Source organism: Brienomyrus brachyistius, chromosome 6 (genome assembly GCF_023856365.1).
Source record: "Brienomyrus brachyistius isolate T26 chromosome 6, BBRACH_0.4, whole genome shotgun sequence".
In the NCBI taxonomy this organism is placed as follows: domain Eukaryota; kingdom Metazoa; phylum Chordata; class Actinopteri; order Osteoglossiformes; family Mormyridae; genus Brienomyrus; species Brienomyrus brachyistius.
In genome coordinates, this window is record NC_064538.1 from 28,590,948 (window position 1) to 28,614,831 (window position 23,884).

The following is a 23,884-nucleotide window of genomic DNA, read 5'->3' on the forward strand; positions in this document are numbered from 1 at the left end:
CTGTAAATGGGAAATCTCTTTAGAGAGCCTCACTGTACATACAGCACACACAGACAGCACAGAATGAGTTAGATATGTTTGCTAAACATTTGTGTGCATTTGCAATGTGATACTGTGAATGATTGCTTTCCAGAAACTCGTTAAGTTTTGACTGATTTCAGCACTTGGTTAGAGATGGGCTCATATCGCAAAACTCCTTACTTTAGCATTGATATATACCCCCTCTGTGGATTGTATTAGCTGAAAACTTCTGTGATTTTAGTGTGCATTTGTGCTGCTTCTGCAAATATCCCCTAATGTGTGTATGCACGCAACGCCTAAAGAGAGAAAGTGTGTGCTGTGATATTTCACATTCTCTGTTAAGTGTAAAAATGTCCTATGGAAACATGGGGGGAATCCTTTTTTTAATTATTGTGCAAATTGTGAATTATTGGATTCAAAACATGGGCTATGTGCAACTGATAAGGGTTAATATGATATTTCAGATATTTCAGGAGATTATAGAATAATATTCTCTTTTTTGGTATTTTTTGTCTGATTTCTCTCTCTTGGGCAATAAATGTTTTTTTTGTAAATTTTCTGTTGCCATGTGACTAATCCAAATGTTTTATGCATGGTTGATGCATTTCAGTTATTAATGTGCTGTTCTGAATCCCCTAAGCCTCGTTTTAGTAGCGGCCTTTGGTGTAACTGCAATACTGAGTGTTCTTTTCTTCAAAAAGAATGGGTTATTCAAAAGGTACAATCATTACCGACCAAGCTCATTACATCTAAAAGCTGTGCTTTATTAAAGAACCATTTGTATCTATTTGTGTGAAAACCATACATACAAGTATGTGAAAATGTTAACCCATAAAGCATGCGTGCACATTCTTGCCTTGCTTTCCATGCTTGAGGGACAATGGTACATGGTGTGAACCAGGCTATGTACTGTGTGCTAGCTGTCATCTGATTGTACTATATTTGTGCATGACCCATTATGCTCCACCCAGTCAGTTATCTGATTCTTTGCTTGTTGTCAGATGTATCATATCCCCATTGTTTAACAACAAGCACTTACAATGAAAAAGACCAACATAAAAAGAGGCATTGGATAGATAAATTCAAACTATCATGTAAAATGTAGTCTTGTTGTAAAGTATTTCTTGTACTGAACCCAGGGGTCCCAGTGAAACCCCAAGAATCCCATTCCCAAAGACAGCAGTTCTTCTCAGAGCTGACCCAAGCTTCATTCCAAGACAGTCAACACCCAAAGGGTGAGGAGCTATCTGAGGATCAATCATCCAGAGCTCAGACTCAAACACCAGCATCTCCCAAACAGCTGAAGTCCAAACACTGGCTTCACCACCAGCTCCCTACAAATGCTCAGGCCCAGTCTCATATTCAGCCCCAAACACACCCCCCACCTCTGGAACAAGGTCAAGTTCTGCCCTGTGCTCCTTTACAAGCCCAGCCAACTGCGGAGGATCAGACTACAGAAGTGAAGGCTCAGTCCCAACCACAGCTGAAGTAAGTAATCTTCCCTGGATTGGATGATTTTATGTGTTGTTTTTAGAGTGTCACACTGAAGGACACATCAAAAACAGTGGTCAGAAATCTTTGCGCTCTCCTGATTGTTACAGAATATGATCAAAGAACAAGCTTTCCATTCATTAATATATTCTGATTGACTTTTTCTCGCACAAATTGCGAGAAAGTTCCTCTCAACTGACCTGTCCTCTAATTTTGCAGTAAATCCCGATCGCTGACTAATGCCTTCAGCTTTGGTGGATCATCTTTCTTTCGCTCCAGCAACGAGGACCAGGCCAAAGCGGAGTCCATCCGCAATCTCCGCAAGTCTTTCGCTAGTCTCTTCTCCGACTAGCTTCAGAAAATCCATGAACATGAACATGTGTCAAGTGGTATTAATTAAATATACAAGTTTAAATGCCTCGCCATGTCAGATATTCAATGTCCTTTAAAAAACAACAGCCATTTCAGAGGTGTTAAGCAGAGTGTTGCCGTTTTTTTATAGTTTGCAGGGGTCAAACAAAGGTGATTTAAAAACAAAATGCTAAATTTTGCAGAACATGTGTATTGAGTTATGCTTTGGATGTTGTCCTCTTATTGCTCTTATTACTTTTGTGCTTAACCTGCAAAACTTTCTATTAAGAATTCCTTTCTTAATGTACTTTGTGTGTGGCTATCCAGGTATGCATGTTTGAGATCTCTGCAAGTAGGTTGTTCTCACAGATTAATAAATACTTAACATGACCAAAAAGTACTATTCATGCCAATAGATCCATACAAGCTATACAAAAGCAGTGATATGTCAAATTGTACTGTTATTAGACACTTAAGGCTTATGTGCAGAAATTGCAGTGTTTTATGGACACAATTTAAGTGTGTTGTATTCTCTTTCTTCATCAGTTCTTCTATTTGGATCTTGTTTAACCCGGGCATATTACAATTCTGTGACACCGTGAGTCTTGTTTAGCTTACAGACTGTATCATTAAACTCTTCAAACAAAAATTGGCTGTAATTATTTGTGGATTTACAATTTTTTGACAATTATGTGTCCACTCTTCTACTCTCCCATCCAGCTCTTTGAACTAGTGAATACTGCATAACAGAGAGAAGCTCATCAGAAGAGCAGTCTGGACTTGAGCTGACATATTTCACCTGAATACCACTGTCGCCATCATCTGGCCAAGTGCATATACACAACTGCAGGGATTTTTACATCCTGCTTCTACATTTCTGCTGTCTACAGCAGCTGTTACTCCATTTCTGAAAATGCAATTAGTATTGTTTAATGAATGAATTGAAAAGAAAAAAAAACAAATTTATGCATCTTACCAATACAAACTGGGAGTCAACTGCACTCCTTAAAATAAATAGCTACAGCTGCATAATTTCATCCCTATTCATAAAACACGTATGATTTATGTTTTGCATAAAAACTGAAGTTAAAGCAATTGCAAAAATTAGTTCTTTTAAAAGTTATTTAATCTAAAACCAACTCCCATGGAAATACTTATATATTTTTGACTGTTTTGTAGCAGACACTTACTGCTGTACTTACTGTACACAGTTACTGATTCTGGATACTCATTGGAGCAACATGGTTTAAAACTCAGTTGCATTTAATGGTTACAGTACATGCTGCCCTCTTCTGTCATCATTAGCCCTAATAGGAACATATCCTAAAGTCTAGGTAAGAGGCAGATCAATGAGATTTAACTGTATGTTACAGTAGATGTTGACAGCAGGTGGTGCTGTGGTTGAAGACTATACAAAAGGAAGGGTTGTTGAGCATGGAAATTAGGAATCTTCTGAGTGTGTGTGTGTGTATACACACACACACACACACTGTGCACAATGCTCTGTACACGGACAAAATATATATATATATATATCCATCTCATTGTACACAGCAAGGGGCGGCATGGTGGTGCAGTGGTCACTGTTGCTTCACACCTCTGGGACCCAGGTTCGAGTGATTGAAAACACTTGCATGTTCTCCCCATGTCGTCATGGGGTTTCCTCCGGGTACTCCGGTTTCCCCCCACAGTCCAAAAACATGCTGAGGCTAATTGGAGTTGCTAAATTGCCTGTAGGTGTGCATGTGTGAGTGAATGGTGAGTGTGCCCTGCGATGGGCTGGCCCCCCATCCTGGGTTGTTCCCGGCCTCGTGCCCATTGCTTTCAAGATAGGCTCCAGACCCCCCGCGACCCAGTAGGATAAGCGGTTTGGAAAATGGATGGATGGATGTGCACAGCATAGCAAAAATGAGATTTATAATATATAATTTAGCAGATATAATATTAAAGACATGCTGGTAAACCATTAAAAATGACAGTTAAGTGCTATCTCCAGGTGTACCTCAGACAAAGCTGTTTTGGTTTCCAAGCCCCCACTGCTTTATTCCAGTGTATTAGTGCCCTTCTGCACAAATTATTTTATTGTAGCTTTCACAATGAATGACTACAAGCTTGACTGTATAGTAAACTCTTTAATAAGTCAGAATATAACTAATTCAGTCATCTCATTATTGGTGTACTGTAACATGGTAAAAACACTAAGTATTGTTTTATTTTTAAGTTTTGCCACATTGAAACAGAACCAGACATTAATAAAAACCTTCCAAAAAGTGCCGCAACTTTAGCAGAAATGTGTGAGGAACCTGCAGGTGTCGTAGATCTTGAGGTCAGAGGACATGCTGGATAATGCCATGTCACTTCTCAGATGCGGAGCTAGAACCAAGTTCAGATTAACTCATAAATATGACCCATAACAACACAACTGAACAGTAAGCTAGGTTTTGTAGGCTGTAAGTTCACAATAAGTGGTTGGCAGATGGACGGATGGAAGAAACACGTGGGATTGAATAGCTTATTACTGATGTCCTTAAATGATACCAGTTCAGATGAAAAATTAGCTTTATTTAATTTCAATGATTCTGACGGAGAGATAAAGGTCTGCATGGTCAGCTGTATAAACACGTTGGCCTACAACAGCCTCAACTGTTTTCCCCGAAAGGAAAATAACACCTTCAAGCCACTAGAGGGCACTAAACCCAGTTTAGTGTCTTGGCTGTGACAATGCATAGATTAAGCATAATATGTGCCTAAACAGGCCATCGTGAGAGTCTCTGCACTTGTTCCAAGTCAACTGTTGCCCAGATTTCAGCCTGCGCTGGGTGAAGTAGGAGTGTGGCAAGAACCAGCTGGAGGAGGAGCCAAACTCAGAGCCATCCTTTTCTCTTTTATACACACTAAATCACCACAGAGTTACTTTTTCCACAGTACCCTATCCGTAGAACATACAGGATAAAAAGCAGATCCAGGACCTGTGTGTGTGCTGGGGGGGGTGGGGGGGGGAGACTTGCTATCCACTCCCCAGCCAGAGCACTCATGGTCGGTCGTGCAGCTAAGCAGAAACAGAAGTCAGAAATAGACGCCTGAAACAAAAATAGAAGCACAAAGGTCAGTCACCCGCTTTAGGCTGGACTCAGCTGGTTTGAGTGGGAATTTTTTTTCTCTCTAAAACTCAGCACTGTCCTTCAAGCCCTAATAATTGGGTTACTGTAGGAAAATGCGTTGCAAAGGCAATGTGTGCATTGTGGAAGTGCACTGCCATGTTTTTCAGTTGGCTGGCATAGTCCCCAAACCATGTCATTTATACAATACCCTTCTCATTTTCCCATTATTCTGCACAATGAAGTAAATTACCTGCCACCTCACATGGCTTCTCCGATGGACCTTAGCCCTGATGACTTTTTTCTTCATGTGATCAGAACTAACTGACATGTCCCTGACTGGAAACCAGTGCTTGGCCACTTAAACTCCACAGCATTACACAGTGGCAAACATTGCACTCATCTCCAAAGTCTTCCATGATATCCTTGCACGGCAAACTCAATCCTAGAAAAGATTCCATATAAGGCTGCAGTATTTTGATTGGATGCAGCTTGATTATTATCATTGTGATTATTATACAAAAACAGCTACCAACAAGGCAATTTCCCTGAAAGCCTAGGTAAAGCTGACAATGGGAAGTCATGTCATTTTATTTTTTTTTTTTAATGCTCCAAATACCCAAAATGTATTTGGTTTATGAAGCCCTTGTGTATACGCCCACCGCTCTGGTGCACATGTGCAAACACTGAGTGGATGAGGAACTCCACTGCTACAATTTTCACCACTTTCCCTCCAATCTACACATACAATAGGGTACAATACGACCACAGCCAACGGGTACATGGCAGTGGTTTTATAACGTTTTAACTGGGCTTTCGTTTAGCTTAGCACTTTTCTGGAGCAATCCTTTCAAATGGAACTGCCCCATAAAACTCACTAAATCACCAGCCCTTTCCACCAAGTGAAATTAAATTTGGTAACAGATAAGACATTTAACTTAATTTTATTAAAATACAGTGGATAAACAAATATCTTCACCTAGTTTAAAATAAAACTTAACTTCTGAAAAGAGCAATAACAGAAAAAAATATATAAAAAAAAAAATTAAATGCAAGAGAGAACAGTCTCAATTTCATGCTCACGTGTCTCCCACAGTGACACAACCATCTACAGACAGCTGGGTAAATCGCTAGAGCCACCAAAACAACTCAAAATATAAACCAGCGCTGAGGGGGGAGGAAATCAGACGGCAGCTCTGGAGGTATTTACAGTGCGAGTGCTTCTACCTGCACCGCCAGTGCCACAGGACACCTCTGCTCATGATAACCGTAAATATGGTACAAAGGACAAAAAGGCGGTTATGGGGTGGGGTCATACATGACTGGTGCGAGTCCATCAGGTCACAGATGATTTTACCAAATCACAAATAGTTGAGTTTTTTTCCCCATGGTGGTTCTAGGCTTGTTTCTGTTGATCCTGAATGCTGTGCAATATCAAATGATACATTTAAAATCTACCCAAGAAGTAAAGAAACCAGGGAAAACAAAAAAGCTACACTTCATATTAACGATGGTCACCCCTCCTTCCTTCAGGGTCCCTCCTCGACACTCTTGGATGCTCAGGCATGTCACTCCGTTCCCCTCACAAGTTCCATCGCACCGTGTCTCTTCAGTCCATCTCCCCCTGATTAAGATACTTGGCAGCAGAGCGGTGTAGAGCTAAAAGACAGGCAGCCTACTGGAGGTCAAAGTGCAGGGATTGATGTCCTCTGTGTGCGAGGCGCGGTGGAGCGAGGGCTCCGAGGCACTGCGGTTGATCTTGGGCAGAGAGTGCTGGAGGAGCTCTATGGAGGAGAGGATCTGCAACACACCACCAAGGAGCAGTGGGAGAGAGCACCACCATCCAGGACACATGCAACACAGAGCAGGCCGTTACTGACACAGATACTAAATGTTATGACAAGTGAATTCCGGCTGATACATTTCAGACGTGCCAACCTGTAATACCAGCTTTTGGGTCATTCCTCTGAAGTTCGAAACTGGTTGGAACTAGGTCACAGAAACGGTGGTGCTCTTTTGGAGAAAAATCAATGCAGATGGAACAGGCTTAAGCTAAGGAGGGCTCACCTGAGGAAAGAGGGGGCGCTCGTCCTTCAGCTTCTTTATACAATCCGCCACCAGCCTCTTCATGGATTTGGGACAGTTTTTATACAGCTTGCTGAGGTCTGGGGATAGGAATCCTCGACCCACCATAAAGATAATCTGGGAAGGACAAGACTGCGTCATTTTAGAATTACACGACCATAAGGCAGCTGCCGACCTTCAGAAACGGGGACCCTGAAAGAGCCCAGAAAGCCACCGCCGTGGTCATGGAAGAAAAAGAAAAAAAATAACATCAGGGCCAAGGCAAGAGGAAAAGGAAGGTCTGGCTCTCTGCCCAGTTCCGTCTGAAGATTCCATCCAGAGCATCACAAGGGGTTCCCAAGCAACTAATTGACTTGGGGTAAAAAAATACTTTCCCCAAAGCTACTGTGGCTGCTCTAAGGTGAACCAGGTCGCAAACTGTCCCTGGTCTAATTATAAACGTAATGATAGTAGCATCAGTCTTTACTGCCTCAGACGTGTCAGATTACTCATGTCTACACACACAGCTTTACATGTTAAATGGCTGAGCAAGGGCCTCTCCAGTGACGAACTAGTTACAAGGGGTGTGTTAGGGTAGAAATCTATGCCACATCCCTTTGGTCTTGCAAGTGGCAGGCAGTGCAGGGGGGGTGGGTAGGGTTAGCCTCTATAACATAAATATAGCTCTGTGGTAAGAAGGCCCACGGAATGCAGACCAGTTAGAATTCTGCAGGGCGCCTTTAAGACCGAGTTTATCTCTCATGCTCATCACTGCTACTGGCACTGGCGTGTGGCTTCTCTGTAAACTGATGGACTGATAAGTGGAAGCCCAAAACTGCACAAGTCAAACTGACGAGGGCACGCAGCAGGAAAATTACTGGCATTTCCAGACGGGCAGGGCAGCACACACATGCCTCACACTTCGTAGGGGTTCCTACGACTGCTAAGGTTTCCTCCAGCAGTCTAAAGACATGCAGTTAGGCTAATAGGTGTCTCTAAATAGCACCAGTGTGTGCCCCGTGCTGGATCTACCCCTGCCTTGTGTTATACACTGCCAGAGACTGGCTCAATGTCCCTAGCTGAAGGAAAGATGGATTTCCAGATACAGGATAAAACGGAACAAATAATAGAGGGAAAGACATGTATTTACACTTCTACTGGTGTCATACTTGGTGATAAAAATAGTCACAGACTCAAAACAGCACAGAAAACAAGAGAAAAACCAATGACCACACTACATCCATGGAAAATGAGCACTGATGACCTAGTTGAAAAGGTCCACTATTGGGTCTAGGTGTTCATGGAGCCAGTAGGGACCCAGGGTGGAATGCCAGGGCATGACAAGGACAAACAAGAGGCAATACAAAAGCACCTAGTGACCAGACTGTATGTAGTTGGACAGGAGAAACATATACAGAGAAACCGTCATTCATATAGGAGGAAAACATGCAATAATTATAGTAGTAATAGTATGACCAACACAGGTTCCATTGAATATTAATAGATTTGCCCCCAAAATTACCTGATCTCTATTGGCTATGTGGGAGTATGGGAGCTCCCCGGCCATCAGCTCGTACAGCACGATACCATAGGAGTACACGTCTGACTGGAAGCTGTAGGGGTTGTTGTCCTGCATGCGGATGACCTCGGGAGCCTACAAAGAAAAGGCATGAGGAGCGTAGAGTGACGCACCATCACCATGCAGGAGCTGAAACATCTGAACACCACCTCGGACCTAAGCAGCCTCCTCAGATTTTGGAGAATGGTCTTTAAGGCATTTGGTCATTCATCACAATGCGACTTCAGAAGATGTATATCCATGCTTTTAAATGAAAGGCTCAAGACAAAGTAATGGGGGGGGGGAGTGGGGTTACGGCCAGCTCAGCTTCCTGTTTAGTCCCTGGTTGAGGCTGATAAGTGCTGCAAGGTCAAGGCTGCTTTAAAGGCAATATCTCTGAAGTTAGATCTACAACAGTCTCTAAATGAGCTTTTCCCCCATTGGCCTGGGAGACACAGGGCATGTCACCACCTTGAGCTCAGGAAGGTCATTTTTTATTTTTAAACACTAACGTTTTCCTGGTAGTTCTTAAGGAGACCATGGGAACACCAGCACCCTTCTGGAGCCTCACCATCCACAGAATGGATCCTGACGGTTGTTCTACTTGTTGGGAACCACTCCACCTGGACTTCACTGTGGCCAAGCCAAAGTCCCCAATCTTCACTGCCAGGCCTTCATGTAGGAATATGTCTGTGCGGTCATCAAGGTACAATACAGCACATTACAGCATGGCTCATTCTACTGGCACTAGCAAACCACAGATTTGAAAACCCATGTGTTGCCATATTCACACATGTAGGAAGGAATACAAAAAGGATACTGTTTGATTTCATGTCCCGATGGATGATGTTCTTAGCGTGTAGATAGCTTGAAGGGAAACAGAAATAAAAGGCTACGTCAAAGTTTAAAGCAAACCCAACTTACTTCCAAACCTCAAGTGACCATCTTAACACTTGGAACCTGAATTGTGGATCAAAAAGCCTTCGTGCTTTTGGAAGTTTTTCATGTCAGTATGTTGTGACAGACCGGGGGGCCCTGCGAAGTACATAACCGAAAGCAAACTCACTCCATGCCCTGCGCCGTCTGCCTGGCGATGTCGATTAGCTGAAACATCTGGAAGTTGGTCTCCTGGACATGTAGGTGCTTGAAGAGGCTGCTGCCCTCGCACCACTGCGTCACGATGGCTAGGCTGTCCTTCGCCATGTAGCCCATGAACAGCAGGATGTTGACATGTCTCGTCTTCCTGTACACAAAGAGAGAGGAAGCATGGGAAGGCAAATGCAGTGCCGATAGCAGCCTCCAAGAATCGTGCATGTGACACGATATTTGTCATATGGGGGCCAGAAAAGAAGGGGTGTAGCAGACATGATCCGCTGTGGATGCATATCAATAGCTCTGAGCTGGCCTTTGTATTGCTCTCACCTCAGGACAGCCACCTCGTTACGAAAGGCCTGCAACTGCTCTGGAGTAGGATCCGTGACCTTTAAAATCTTCACTGCCACGTCACCTGTCAAAACACAGGCTGCCGATTACTCACTTAAGACTGCAGAGGTCTGTAACACATTTTTTTTTTTAAACCCAGCAAAACCAGAATCTCAGCAAGGATTCCGTAGTGTGCCAGTATATGGCATGAGATCTCAGATGTGTGACGGACAAATTTCCAGAGTGCTTACCATGCCACTTCCCTTTGTACACAGTTCCAAAGGAGCCTGAGCCAATCCGAGATAGCAGTACAACCTCACTAGCTTCTATCTCCCAGTAGTAGCTGGAGTCCCTTTTGTCTCTGGGGCGCTGGAGAATATCAGTAAGAAACGAGTCCTGAGGACCGAGGTGCTCTCACAGGCTAAGGACACACATCCTCTAGGGGTCAGCTGAGCCTGTTAAGGGCTGGAATTAAATGGAGCAAAGAATAAACTTACAATTCTGTGCTTCTCCTGTATGGTAGAAGAATGTGACTTCTCTCTGTGTGTGGGAGCTGGGGTTTTGGACTGGGACCAACCAGTGGGGCTGTGACTCTGAGGGCTTCCTGTGACAGAACGAATAAGGGAATGAGGTTTTACTTAGCAGGAGCCCTGAAGCTTACAGTGACCTCCCCCAAGCAGAGCACTGGCATTTAAAATGGCTCACCTGATTCATAACCTCGAATCGCATCCTAAAAAATTAAATGAGAAAGAAAGAGAAAGTAAAGAAAACATTTGGAGGTCACAGCTTTCAACAACGAGCACGTAAAACAAAAACAGCACCAACAATTTTACATTAAAAAAAAATCAGGACAAAAAAAGGCATAAAGAGTCAAGAGGAAAACAAGCACCTAAAAAAGTCTGAAAGAACAAAGTTTTCTCAAGTCATATAATAATATTTAAGAAAATTGTGAGCACAGGATTTCAAGAGTCTGGAGAACATGTTGTGCTTCTATTATAGAGGGTATTGCGTCATTATAATAGGGTCTGGCAGCAGGCTACTCACTACGCAATGCCTTGGGTATGATCTTAGAAAAGGCCAATGCCAGGCATAGCAGTGGAATCCAAGGAGGAATCCATAATAGAGTCAACAAGTCTAGAGCAGAGGTAGACATTGCAGAATTTCTCTGGCAACCATCATTACAGGGAAGGTTTAAAGACCCTTCTTCTGCAATGATACGTGGCAGATTTGGGGACCGGGGGCTGACTTTAGAATGAGAATGGTTTGATGGTGCTCTGTGCTGGCTTCGACAGACATGGCCGAGAAGCAAACAATACCTACTCTTCTCTTGAGGCAAAAGCGACGACACCAGGAGCTGGGAGAAGCATTCAGGTAATCTAGCTACTCTCCAGCATATGACAGCACACAGAACAGTGAAGAAAGGAAGGAGAAAGGAATGAAAGCAAGAAAGGAGGGAACACAAGCTGAGAATGTCCCAAACAAGCCCAAGCATCATTTAAAGATGTTTAAAAAACACAAATAAATCACATTTAGCCACAAAAAATATAACAAATGGGTTAAACTGAAAGTTGTGAAGATCAAAATGCTGTGTGACATACATGATGTTCCTGAAAATGCCACAACTTTTCAATTCAATGGGAGGCGGGGCTTCTATAAAATTCCCATGATCATACACTCAGGGGCACATCTGTACATTTACCTCAATCACAGTGCTGTCAACAGCAATGTTGGTGCTGATGTGAACATTGGGGGTGGATGTGGACCTCTGTCTCTGTGACAGAGCGCCTCCTGGAGGTGGGTAGCACACATTGTAGTTGAAAGCATGCGGTGTAGAATGCCGGTGCTGGGAACTGAAACATAATCGATAACAGCGGAACTGTGGTAAGAATCACCTTCCCTTGAAAACATTTTTATACAATGTATTACAAAAATGTATAAAACCACCTTTTTAATAACACTTGAAAGCTTGCAGATCTTTTGGGAAATTAGCCCAAGTACTTTTTGTTTGTAGAGTTCCTGTTTTTGTACAAATTATTAACCTGTGCAGTGCCCTCTTGTACTTTTTAAATAGCTACTTGACTCAATATGTATGCGCAAACACACTGCTCTTGGTGCAAACTCTGAAATAAAGTTCACTCCGGTTCTGGTAGTTCCTGGGGATCGGTAACTGCTCTTGGGGGGGAAAAGGTACCAGAACACTGAGGCTGCATAACATAACCACCAGCTGCTGTGTTGATGTGGAAATACTATGCAGGAGAAAGAGTGGCTCACCTGACCGGAAACCGTGGGAGAGATTCACGCATGCGGCGAGAAGTGTGAGGAGGGACAGACGGGCCTCCGCTCTCCCCAGGAATCGAAAACGAACTAAAGAAGAAACAGCAGCGAAGAAGTTTTTATGAAATACCAAGCTAAGTTATTGCTTCATAAAATAAGTAACTACAGGAATACCTTTTGTCGATTGAGAAACGTGATTTTAATCAAACAGATCATCCACTGTTTAACACTGATGTCAGCCTTAAAGACTGATTGACTAAACTGTGATTAGTAAATGTCTACAGAGGAGCCCCATGATCAAAAAATCCAATGATTTAAAAACCGGGTACAAAAGACCCAAGTGGGCAGTTAACACCATTCTCTTGTGCAAAGGAGAGCTACAAAACTTACAGAAGCTGCCGGATATTGCTCCAATCGACACACATGGTGGGGACCTTAGTACTGCAGTGCTCATGAAACTTGTAGCCACATGTCTGGCATCGAAAGCCATTTAAAAGGAACTTTTGGCATATGTCACAGAAGGCTAATTTCAGGAACGTTTTCCGCACCTGCAAAAGAACCAAGCATTGCAAATTAAGCCCCCTCTCAAGGGGTGTAAGTCTATTCTGATTGGACTGCATGTTGAACTTGAGGTGACTCACAAAATTATGCGTAGTCAGAGGCACATGATCCAGCACTTCCACCAGAAGCTCCTCCCCAATAAGTGAGGTAGAATCTGTGTTCCAGTCCATGCGGGATTTTTTGCTGTGCAAAATGAGAAATTCGCTGGTATAACCAAGTAGGCAAAAGCCAGTTATAACTATGCGTTACGTAATTATGATGCATATGTAATAAATCAACAGAAATTAACAAACCGAATGGTAACAATAACAATGATGATGTCAATAATAATAGGGTAATGTTGCAATATGAAATTATAATGCAGTCTATAAATTTGTAACATCTTGTCATGTTATTACATAATGAGGTGTTATTACAAAATGCACCGTGTGTAACAATGCATTACGTAATGACATTGTATTATGCAACAAATTTGCTACATTTTGTCAAATTATTACATAATTCAGGATTATTACATAATGTGTTCTAACACCAGTTCTGTTCGAAATTGATTTAGGAATGAGCTGGAGGAATCTCTAGTGTATCTGGAACGTCTCGTTTTTTCACACATCATCAGGATTTCAACAATGGCACATGACATTATGCTGACTAGAGAGAGTACTCAACAGTTATTAGTCATAAAGGGTCTCTCACTGTCACTGCCTTGGTGGCCCCCTCTTCTCTATTAAGTAAGGAACAAATGACAAAGTATATAAACACAAATACGTTATGATACCACTGCCTAAACATGAAACTCCTGGCAGCTCCAACCTCACTCCCCTGAGCTTCAGGACATCTTGGGGGAGAACTCCTTAATAATAGGAACAGGAAAGTGAAAATCAGAACTGGGCCAGCGGGAGCTACCCCTACCTCCTCTGACCAGGATGGAGCTTGAAGACAGCACAGCACTGTGGCTGAAGTCCGCGCACCACAAGTGCCTTGATGAGACAGCTATGTAGTGTCATTCCTGGGCGGACATTCACCTGGGGGGGCGGGGGGGGGGGGGGCAACCAATGATCACCCAGGAAACATTCACATTCAGGGTCAAAGGGTCAGTACTGCCCTCCACACCATTTGTATTCAATAAACGATGTTGACTTGTTCACTACAATTAGCACAAAGTGTAACCCAAGCTGCAGGAACTCACCACTGTGCGCTGTTTATTGGGCAGGTAGACTCGAATTGTGCTGCTTGTCTTGGTGGAGTCGGGAGATTTGCCTTCGTCTGATGAGCGCCGACAATAGGTAAAGCCTTGGTCGATGGTCGGGGACATGCAAGGGCCCTCAAAGACAGAGTCCTTCAACCCAAACCCATTGCTAAGGGTCTTTAATGCTCCTTGGATGTGCTCCATTGGCATTAGACGCTGGCTTTACAAATCTTTAAAAGAGCAGACAAAAAGGAAAACAGCAGTGAACATTTTACCCATGGCATCGCAACACAAGAATACGTGACTGCTAAAATACATTGTAAACAGGAACAATTACAGATGCATAATTTTTAAAAATACATACAAATAAGGGCTTATATATTTTGGAAGACTGGTTTGTTTTAAGTTACTATATGCAAGAGAGATTATGTAACTCGGTGAGTTTACTGTGAAAGAATTTACATATCAGGAAAATACAGTAGCTAGGTGCCAAGCAGGGCTGTGGAAAGCTTGCTTGATGTTTGTGCACAGACCTTAAGGTAATAAGCTCCATGCCTCTAGATGAAAACAGCATAATTGTAAGGGAGCTATTGTTCCGAGTTACTCTGGTCAATACAGGACAAAAATTTTCCTGCACAACACAATAAGACCATCAATTCAGCCATTTACCCTTGAATAGTAACAAGCTATGAGTCATCATTGGTGTGATCTCACAGTTATCAGGCCAAACCTAATTATTACATGCAAATTGGGAAAACCTTATTTGGTTTCCTCATTTTCACACATGTTACCAGTATCATAGTTTCATGTGCTGAATTAATAACACTGCTACAGACATTCCTCACTTAACGACCGAGTGACAAGGTTGTTAAGCAAATTGATCGATAAGCGAGGAACCGCCCCTCACTGATATTTCAGGCATACTGTACCGGTGGTGGGCTTGCGTCAACCATCTTTAGAAAATGTCACCTTTACAGTAAAAATTTTATAAATGGTTCATTGATAAATGTTTATGCTGTATTGTACTATATAACATATTAAAGAGAATGGAAGAAATCAGTGCTAATATACATTACTTATGTTTGCATAATACGGGTAATCGGAGATTGCAAAAGCTAGTGTGGTGAATACTGACCACCTGCGGGAACAAGACTGAGAATGGGTGGGTGTATAAGGGTGGAGGAGCTCTGCAATAAACCGGGAAGCAAAACCATGCATGGCCGTAAAAGTCATCAGAAAGAGTTCATACTGTATACGGAGAGGGACAGGTAGCTGGGACTGATGCGTAGAATTAGTGAGAACTCCAGCTTCAGATTTTGTATGTGTTTTAATACAGAGTGCAACTTAGTAGGAAGAGCAAATAGAGAATGACAGTAATTGAGACATGAGGCTTTAGCATCTGCGTCGCTTAGCATGGACTGGACTCTGGCCATATTGAGAAGATAAAGGAAATAGACTTGGTGAGTGAGCTAATGTTAGCATTAAAGGTGAGATTAAAAGAACACCAAGGGTCTGGACATATTTAGAACTATTAACCAGAATAGACATAGTTTAGAGATTGGCCAATAGTTCCTTAGATCGATTTAGTCCAGAACAGGTTTTTTGACAGCTGGGGTTAATACATCAATTTTTAAATCTATTGCTGAGACTAGAAATCTGTTTATCAGATCAGACTGGGGGGAAAGACAGATGTGGAAGCAGGGTGTAACTGGCAGAAGGCAAAATTGAATCTCTTGCGGAACTCTGTGACACAGGGGGCAGTAGTAAGAGAACAATCAGAAAATGAGGCAATTTACTATTTAGGTGGAAAGCCTTATAGAGGCAATGTTACTGTGGACAAAGTTTTAAAAAGTGTTGCATTGCTGCGGAGTGACAGGTGGTATGAATGCAAGAGCATTAACTAGCAAGTTTATAGCAGAAATATTGGTTTGAGGCCTACAGTTTTAAGTAATGATGGCTGATGTATAAAAGTAAGTGTGAGCATCATTTAGAGCAGACCGATATTTTAGTATATGCTCACTGAAAGGTAAGGAACGGGCACCAAGGCCTGTCTTTTTATAAATCCTACAGTGCCTGGCCCCTTATAATGATAATATTGCAGCTTAATTAACCATTAAACTTTCTTTCTCATCTCACACAATTATATTTACACATTTCTTATGACACAAAATTTAGAACTCGTATCTAAAATATTAGGTCATGCAGCATCAAAAATATGTTGGCAAGAAAACATATGAATCATGCAGTTTTACTTCTTTCAAAAGAACATCCTCTAACGCAGTAAATAACCACTACATCCATCCATCTTCCAAACCGCTTGTCCTTCTGGGTTGCGGGGGGTCCGGAGCCTATCCCAGAAGCAATGGGCACGAGGCAGGGAACAACCCAGGATGGGGGGCCAGCCCACTGCAGGGCACACTCACACACCATTCACTCACACATGCACACCTACAGGCGATTTAGCAACTCCAATTAGCCTCGGCATGTCTTTGGACTGTGGGGGGAAACCGGAGTACCCGGAGGAAACCCCAGGATGACATGGGGAGAACATGCAAACTCCACACACATGTGACCCAGGCGGAGACTCGAACCCGGGTCCCAGAGGTGTGAGGCAACAGCGCTAACCACTGCACCACCATGCCGCCCCATAATCACTACACATATCTAATAAATAATTACTACACATAATTTAAATCACCAACCTAGCCCACCCTCCAACAAAGAGAACAGGCTGCTTGTTCAAAACAGAAGTGAAAACAAGAAACTAACGAAACAAAACAAAAAAAGAGAAACTCTGCACATTTAAATTAATGAGGCAGGAACACATGACATGAGGAAAAAAATTACAGCATCTAGCTGCCAGGAGAAATAGGCAATAAAAATGAGCCAAAAATGGATACCAAATGACTATTTGTATTGGAATTTAGATCTGCAGCATCAGCCATAACTGGTCTGTTAATGAACATTACGCACTGTCACGTTGCATTGCCGGCTTCCATAACGTGTCAGGGGTTAGGATGCAAAAAGCACATGATGGTAAGAAGAAGGACGGCATGCAACCTCTTCGAAATAAAACACAACGTGTATCAGAATCACATTTAGACAAAGGAAGCTGACGTCACCACGAGTAGCAGCCCGCTATGCCTATTCTGCATTGTATTCTAGCAGGAAACTACTACACACAAGGCAAGACATATTGCAGGTAGTAACTCTGCAGTTTTCTTGCCATTACCACTCATCGCCAGCTACAATGCAGCTTTCAAGTTTGATACGAGTATCCTATTTTGTTTAGATATGACAGAAGTTCCCCATTTCTCATTTCATTACAGTCTTATTTTCATATTCCATGTATCATATTGCAGTTTTTTTTTACTTCTCACAAGAAAACTTGATATGGCAGTGAAATTACAGTAGTTCACTGGCATATCAGCTTGTCTATGCCATAAAAATTTGGTTACAGGGAAACAATTTTGTATAAAATTGTATAAAAAATTGTATAAAACTCCTGTTCCTGTATTCCATCATTACCTCAAATGTCACTGAACTACACTAATTTTATGCTATTTGACTTAATTTTTAAATACATATATGAATTTTAAAGTAACTGTCTAAGAAGAAATATTGTAGCAAATAACTACATTTCCCCCCATTGTACAACACCTTTGTTAAGTCAATTTCATAATGATTTAACGTGAAAGGTGTTGTATAATGCGGGAATGTCAGAGGTCTGACCTCAGTCCCTTGTAAATGTATGTGTGCATGTGTGTTTGCACTTTGTAATATTTCTTTTCCTTGGTGCTACATTTGTCTTTCTGATTTACTATCTGACCTCATTTTGACATGGCGTGGGTGCCCGAGGAGTTCGTCCTGCCATTTTATGACAAACCACTGTCATTTACAATACATAAATAAAAATTGATAGGCCTATATTATCAAGCCATTTCAGATGTAAAAATGTATCAAATATAAGATAAAAATTAGATATATTGCCCAAACCCTAATACAGATAAAGATAAAAGCAAAGCTTAGAGCCAAAGTGCAGAGCTATTAATGTGGTGCCCCGGGAGGAGTTTTTGGGGTTCAAAGCTGTGCTCAAGGGCCCAGCAGGGACATAATCACTTTGGGACTTGAACCAATGACCTTCCAAACACAAGTAGAGAGTCCAAACCCACAGAGCCACACACTGACCTGAAATTCTTCCAGCAGCACTGAGGAACATTCAGGTGATCTTAGAACAAAATGTTAGACAGCGATTTATTATTATTAGTATTATTGTTATTATCATCGTTATTATGTTGTTTTCGTTTTTGTAATAGCACCATATTGCACGTGGAGAGAATTCCACTGTAAGGAGCAGGTTTCCAAACATGTTTTTATTTTTCATAATGCAGGAGAGGTAAAGCCCCACTTAAATGGACCGTCTGACTCCAATCAGCTTCCTTTCATGGGGTCATTATCCAGGAGGTTCACATACTTTTTCCATCAACGACCTTGATTCAAATCACCTGAGATATGCAACATTAAAAAAAAATAATAAAATTCCAAATCAGATTACCTGCTGCTATGAAAGAAATACTAAGGCCTCCAGTGCTTAGTTACTTGTGTGATCATGCATTATCTGTAAGGGGTCCCTAGTTTGGATTTATTTTCTTGGGAGGGTCCTGTGTTGAAAAGTTGAAACACCCCAATTTATACCATTTATTCAATGAAGATGACTAGAAATTAAGTACTCTACTGCTATATGCTGCGCTAAACAAGCTTCAATGTATTGCCAAATATCTCAACAATTCAAAAGTTAAATCAGTCCTTCAAAACACGTGTTAATCAGAATAAAAGCCTTTCATGCAGTCCTAATAATATCAAAAAACTTAGACAAGTACTCCAGCACAGAAACACAAAGCACTGCATGTCCGACCTGTCAAATTTCAGAATTGCACTTCAACGAAACGTCTTAGAACCTGGAAGCTACGTGATCGGCCAATTTTGCACAGAATCCCAAGTAACATACACACAGGCCAACGCTAATCTGTCCCAGCAAATGTCCCAATGAAGCTGGGCTGGGGGAAAAAAATGCTGGTTGGATACAACAGAATAAGACCATCGTTTAGTAGAACAACTCCTGTGTACTGTAAACATAGCTTATGTACATAGTGTGTTTTAACATTTCCAGTCTCTTTTCAGTACAAACACGACTCACCCTTAACTCACAGACCCAGCCTTTACACTAACTTAAGTTTTAACCTTTATCAGAGTGCAACAAAAAATGCAGGCACACCTAACTGTCAGGAACATCCCGATGATATCTGCGATATTTCTTTGGTTACCATGGCTACTGTAGTTCCCAACTCTGGCTGCTGCTAAGGGTAAGTCTTAAAATTATAACATGAGGATAATTAAGGCTGAGGTTTAACATCACACATATACAATCCTGTTATTAAGACCTGCTTATTTTTATATATGTATGCTTTTTAGCAACTCCCCTGACATACTCTGAATAGGCCTTTTTGTCTGAAATTTGTGGATTATTATTTTTATCTTCTCATATTGTGTCATTTACAAATGCACCAAAGTTTTTGCTTTCTCATGAGGTGGATGTCAATTTAAGGCATCAGGCACATATGCAACGCTTGCAGCCCAAACCACCAAACCACCTTGGTATCTAATGGACCTTATACAGCATGTTATAAATGCATGTACCAACACCGACACATGAATTCTGCACCTATGGATATCCTACAGTAATAAACTTTACATTTATGCAAATTGCACTTTCTATTACGAAGTCACATATTTGATGCTGTACAAATAGTATTAGTATAGTATACTGATTATTTCGTACTCTGCATCGTAATAAAACAACTAAAAACAAAATGTGCATATTTTACAGCTCTTTAGTACGTCTTATGCGGGTCAGGATTATTTTTGGCATGATGTGCTGTGTTTATGTTTCAGTTTGTGACTCGTCCTGCAAGCCTTCAAAGATTAAACGACACTAATGCTCCAGACCAGCTCATTTCATATTAAAAACGACACAGTGGCCAGTTTTATGCGCTTCGAAGGAACATTGAATGTTCGTAGGAAAAACTTCCCGTATAACATCGGAAAAGCTACAAAGTATAGGAGAAGAGATAAAACACTTTCACTTTACATACCCTTTTCATATCCCTATATGCAACAGATAAGTGGAACCTAAATCTCGATATAACTTAGGTACTTTAAAAAGCTTCATATTCAAACAATGCACTGCAATAAGCCGACTTTCAGAACTTCTTTAAATAAAGAGAACTAAGTCTGGGAACGTCGAAAACAGTTCAAGTTTCCAAGAATACTTTTCGACAAGCATCCGCATTTATAAATACTCAGATCTTTATGCCGAAAACGGTACAATAAATCAGTATAAGCCAAGAGGCTATTGTTGTCTGATCCTGACAGCGACTTCAGGCCCTTCAGCACCGGATCCAAACTCCTATTGGCAGGCAACTATAATGTAACAAAGTTACAAAGCTAATGAAGTTAACATACTGACACAAAACGCACATTTAAATGTCAGTGCAAACCGCCGACATCCGAGGAAAGGTCACTAAAATAAATAGCAGTTATTGAGCACTTACCAAAAGCAAAGATCGCTGCAACCCCGCCATAAGCAAAAGAAAAACTTGCAACTTGGTGACATCATCATATTCAGAAACTCAACATCAGACGAAAAAGCATAACAACCAGCCGAATGCAACACACAAAAACACTTAAATACCACCGAAGCGTGTAAAACTTTGCTTAGTCCTTTGCACTTACAAAAAAACTTCTATAGCTGGTGTTTTTCTGTATGGTGTGAAACTACAATGTGTAAATTTAGGCTTAAATGCAACTAGATTAGCGACACCTTCTGAGTGTCACATGTGGTCTCTGGCTAAAAAAGGCTTTCACTCCAACTACCCAGTGCTATCTTTGATCTGACAGATTATTTGATGTCCGCACGATTACTTTCTTTCGGTCGTCCCGATTTCTTACTAAACACATTACTCAGCACACGCCACTTGGTGACGCTTTTGAAAAGGTGTGATGCGTCTGTCTGACGCCAGTCCGTGAAATCGGACACCTTGAACCCAGTGGGCAGACGGAGGCCCAGTACTGTACCAGTATATCTTAGCAGAACACCGCGTTATATTTTAGAACTTCGCCTGGTGCCAGGTAGTTTGATATGCGTAGGTAATAACAGTTCTCCGATTTTTTATTTATATATTATGATTATTTAACAGATTATTTATAAATCGGGCACAGGAAAACAATTTGATCTACACTTTTTGTTTTAGAGCCATATTTCTACAATAGTCTTGTTTCATATTAGGTTGCTCACTAAGGAAACCTAAATATGAGAATATACAATATTCAGGGGTTCTGTGTTGGTGTGATGTTAGTTTAGTCAGCCCGTCCTAAACCATATCACTGGCATTTCCAGGACTCTTGTTCTCACTGTGACAGCAGACAGCAGCAAGCAGAGTAAGGCAACAAAAGTGTACTTCACAGTACGCCGTCTCACATGTATTACCGTAACAGACTTTTCTTTTCCACAGACTATAGTTTTAAGTAATCTGTGGTCTTTAACAGACCAATGCAATTTTTGTGTAATGGAGATACACCACTAACAATCCATTAATGAACTACATACTCCATCTTCTGGCAAGAATAACACATTACAGCACACAGGATTTCATTTTTAACAAATCATCAATCTTATCCAGAAAGGGTCGCTGTAAAGGCGGGTTTTCACTGGAATTCCCTAATTAGATCACTAATTAGAGGACTAGTTGGCTAAAGAGTCCTCACACCTGGGTTTGAACAGCTGACCTAAAGGTTATCTCAAAAACCTGCATACACACCGGCCCTTTGTGGATAAGATTGCTCACCCCTGACACACACACACACACACACACACACACACACACACACACACACACACACACACACACACACACACACAGTGTCCTCTATTAAGAGGACATAAAGTACAGAACGTAACATGATTGTACAGGATATCAAGTCAAACATTTCATCATGTAGTAAGAGCACACTAGTCCTCATATCTATTGAGTTTGATTAGTTACAAACTTGATTAAGCATTCATAAATCTCTAATTTTCTAAATATATATATTATACACAATTAATATATTATGGTTAATTTTCATAAAACATACATGAGTTTGCATTGAAAGTCGCAGCATCCTCTGGGAGGCCAGCAAACAGGAACAGCGCTGAGAGCCAAGCTTGAGCTTGGTCATTTCGGACAGTACTCACCTGAAGAAGCTCCAGTAGAGGCCAGCATGAAGGACACCGGTCCCTTTGTGTAGATAGTTGAGACAGATTGGAGGCCTGTCTAACATAGTTAACGTGAGCCAGCAAAAGCCACTCCCTCCCTTTTCTAATGGACAGTAATGCTGTTAGTAGGAAAGAAGCTTCTTAGACTGCGTCTGCATATTGCATAAACTAAAGGCCTTAGTATCTGAAGTCTCCAGCGCTATCTCTAATTAACATTTTTTCCTCTAACTGCTGACATTTCTTTTTTAGTAATTTCACAATATAAACATCCTTGATAAGCAGTGACCACTCACAAATTGCCAACCACATCTCATCAAATAACAAGGGAGGACTAATACAAGAAGCTCACATGCAGGAGAGTGGAGGGAAAGGGGAGGGATCGAGGACCGTCACGGCAGATTTTTAAGGTGCACCCTTGAGTTCCTATCCACAAACTGCCACGTCAGAGAGGTTAGGAAAACAAATGCTGGATTGACCTCTCAAACTGTATGAACTGGCCAACAAAACAAATGATATGTTATAAATACAGCTACAATGCACAGCAATACATTGTGAAACTTGTGCGTATAAATAGAACAGCAGCTTCATGCAAATATTTGCCCGAAGCAAAAAAAAATAAATTAGTTCAGAATACTTGTAAAATTAGGTGAGCAGTGCATGTGCTTACCAGAATTGGTGCAGACCACCTTAAGAACTGTATGTGGTTGCATGTTTCCAGTTTATTGATCTGGTGATCTAACACTTAGGAAGGATGGTTCAGACAGTTGGCTCCATTACTAAAATGTTTTGCTGATAAACACAGTTTCCAGGACAAAATGTTCCTGAGTAACACTAGGATTGTTACTGAGTCTGCTTGAGTTGGGCTTATGATTTTTAAACAATTTTTTTGACTAGAACAAGACATTGTTGAATCAATACATGCATTTTATATCATGAATAAATATTATCCGAGGCTTCTTGAAAAGAATTCGGATCGCCTGCAAGCCAAAATTTTTATAATCAGATCTTTAAATACAACCTGGCATTTACCACATGTAAAACATTGTATAGCCGTTTATTTTATTGCTGTAGCGATGTGCAGAGGCATGCTGTCAATAAGCAGAATTTATGATGTTCTAATTTGATTTAACTTTTTGGAACAGAGATACAATGATGTCTATTAATTCTTTAGCACAATGCAGAAACATAATATAAAATTCTAGAAATGCTATCCATTGACAAATATTTTTACTTTAATGATTGCAGCTAGTGCTCCAAGTTAATTTGATTTTGGTGACAGTTTTATTGTTTACCCAGTACAATATGTGCAGTGTTTACTTTTTACAGTACAGCATCTCTAATGACATGATTTACCGATTTGCACAACAGCTGGGGACTTCATAAATATTCAGGTTTACTGTGTGTGAAGGTTCAGTAATTTAACCAGCAATCAGTCTTCTGGTCCAATTATGATTAATTTTCTTATTACCTGAATTAAAATGTAATTTTGTTCATTTACCATTTATATTATAGCATGAATATATGAGTAGGTCTCATGAATTGGG

General features: G+C 41.2%; 2 protein-coding genes across 4 annotated transcripts in view; one reads left to right on the forward strand and one right to left on the reverse strand.

Moving 5' to 3' along the window:
* Positions 1-2,546, forward strand: part of syn2a (synapsin IIa) — a 34,906-nt gene extending 32,360 nt beyond the window's left edge. Inside the window, exons 12-13 of the mRNA XM_049016124.1 lie at positions 1,161-1,509; positions 1,732-2,546. Coding sequence (XP_048872081.1) covers positions 1,161-1,509; positions 1,732-1,864 — 482 coding nt within the window. The 3' untranslated portion in view covers positions 1,865-2,546. The remainder of the gene's footprint in view (positions 1-1,160; positions 1,510-1,731) is intronic.
* A 3,343-nt stretch (positions 2,547-5,889) lies between these two features.
* raf1a (Raf-1 proto-oncogene, serine/threonine kinase a) lies at positions 5,890-22,659 on the reverse strand. Of its 3 annotated transcripts, none has more exons than XM_049016117.1 (18): positions 22,320-22,659; positions 14,027-14,256; positions 13,750-13,862; positions 12,921-13,023; positions 12,670-12,827; positions 12,277-12,369; positions 11,705-11,855; positions 11,326-11,385; positions 10,711-10,735; positions 10,503-10,609; positions 10,257-10,374; positions 10,006-10,090; positions 9,650-9,826; positions 9,404-9,450; positions 9,155-9,273; positions 8,548-8,679; positions 7,029-7,163; positions 5,890-6,761 (listed from the first exon to the last, which is right to left on the reverse strand). In XM_049016117.1, the coding sequence occupies exons 2-18, from the start codon at positions 14,234-14,236 to the stop codon at positions 6,621-6,623; spliced, it is 1,974 nt and encodes a 657-aa protein (XP_048872074.1). In that variant the 5' UTR covers positions 14,237-14,256; positions 22,320-22,659; the 3' UTR covers positions 5,890-6,620. The 3 variants fall into 3 exon arrangements, with proteins under 3 accessions (XP_048872074.1, XP_048872073.1, XP_048872075.1); XM_049016116.1 differs by lacking the exon at positions 22,320-22,659 and adding an exon at positions 20,638-21,091; XM_049016118.1 differs by lacking the exons at positions 11,326-11,385; positions 22,320-22,659 and adding an exon at positions 20,638-21,088.
* Positions 22,660-23,884: the final 1,225 nt, after the last annotated feature.

Bases quoted from the DNA above. Each gene is read 5' to 3' on its own strand.
- raf1a (XM_049016117.1), bottom strand. From the start codon at position 14,236: ATGCCAATGGAGCACATCCAAGGAGCATTAAAGACCCTTAGCAATGGG. The intron at 8,680-9,154 runs GTGAGGCTCCAG...TTTTCTTTGTAG, and splicing joins CAGGATCCATTCTGTGGATG to GCTCCCGAGGTCATCCGCAT. The intron at 6,762-7,028 runs GTGAGCCCTCCT...GGTGTGTTGCAG, and splicing joins AGCGCCCCCTCTTTCCTCAG to ATCCTCTCCTCCATAGAGCT.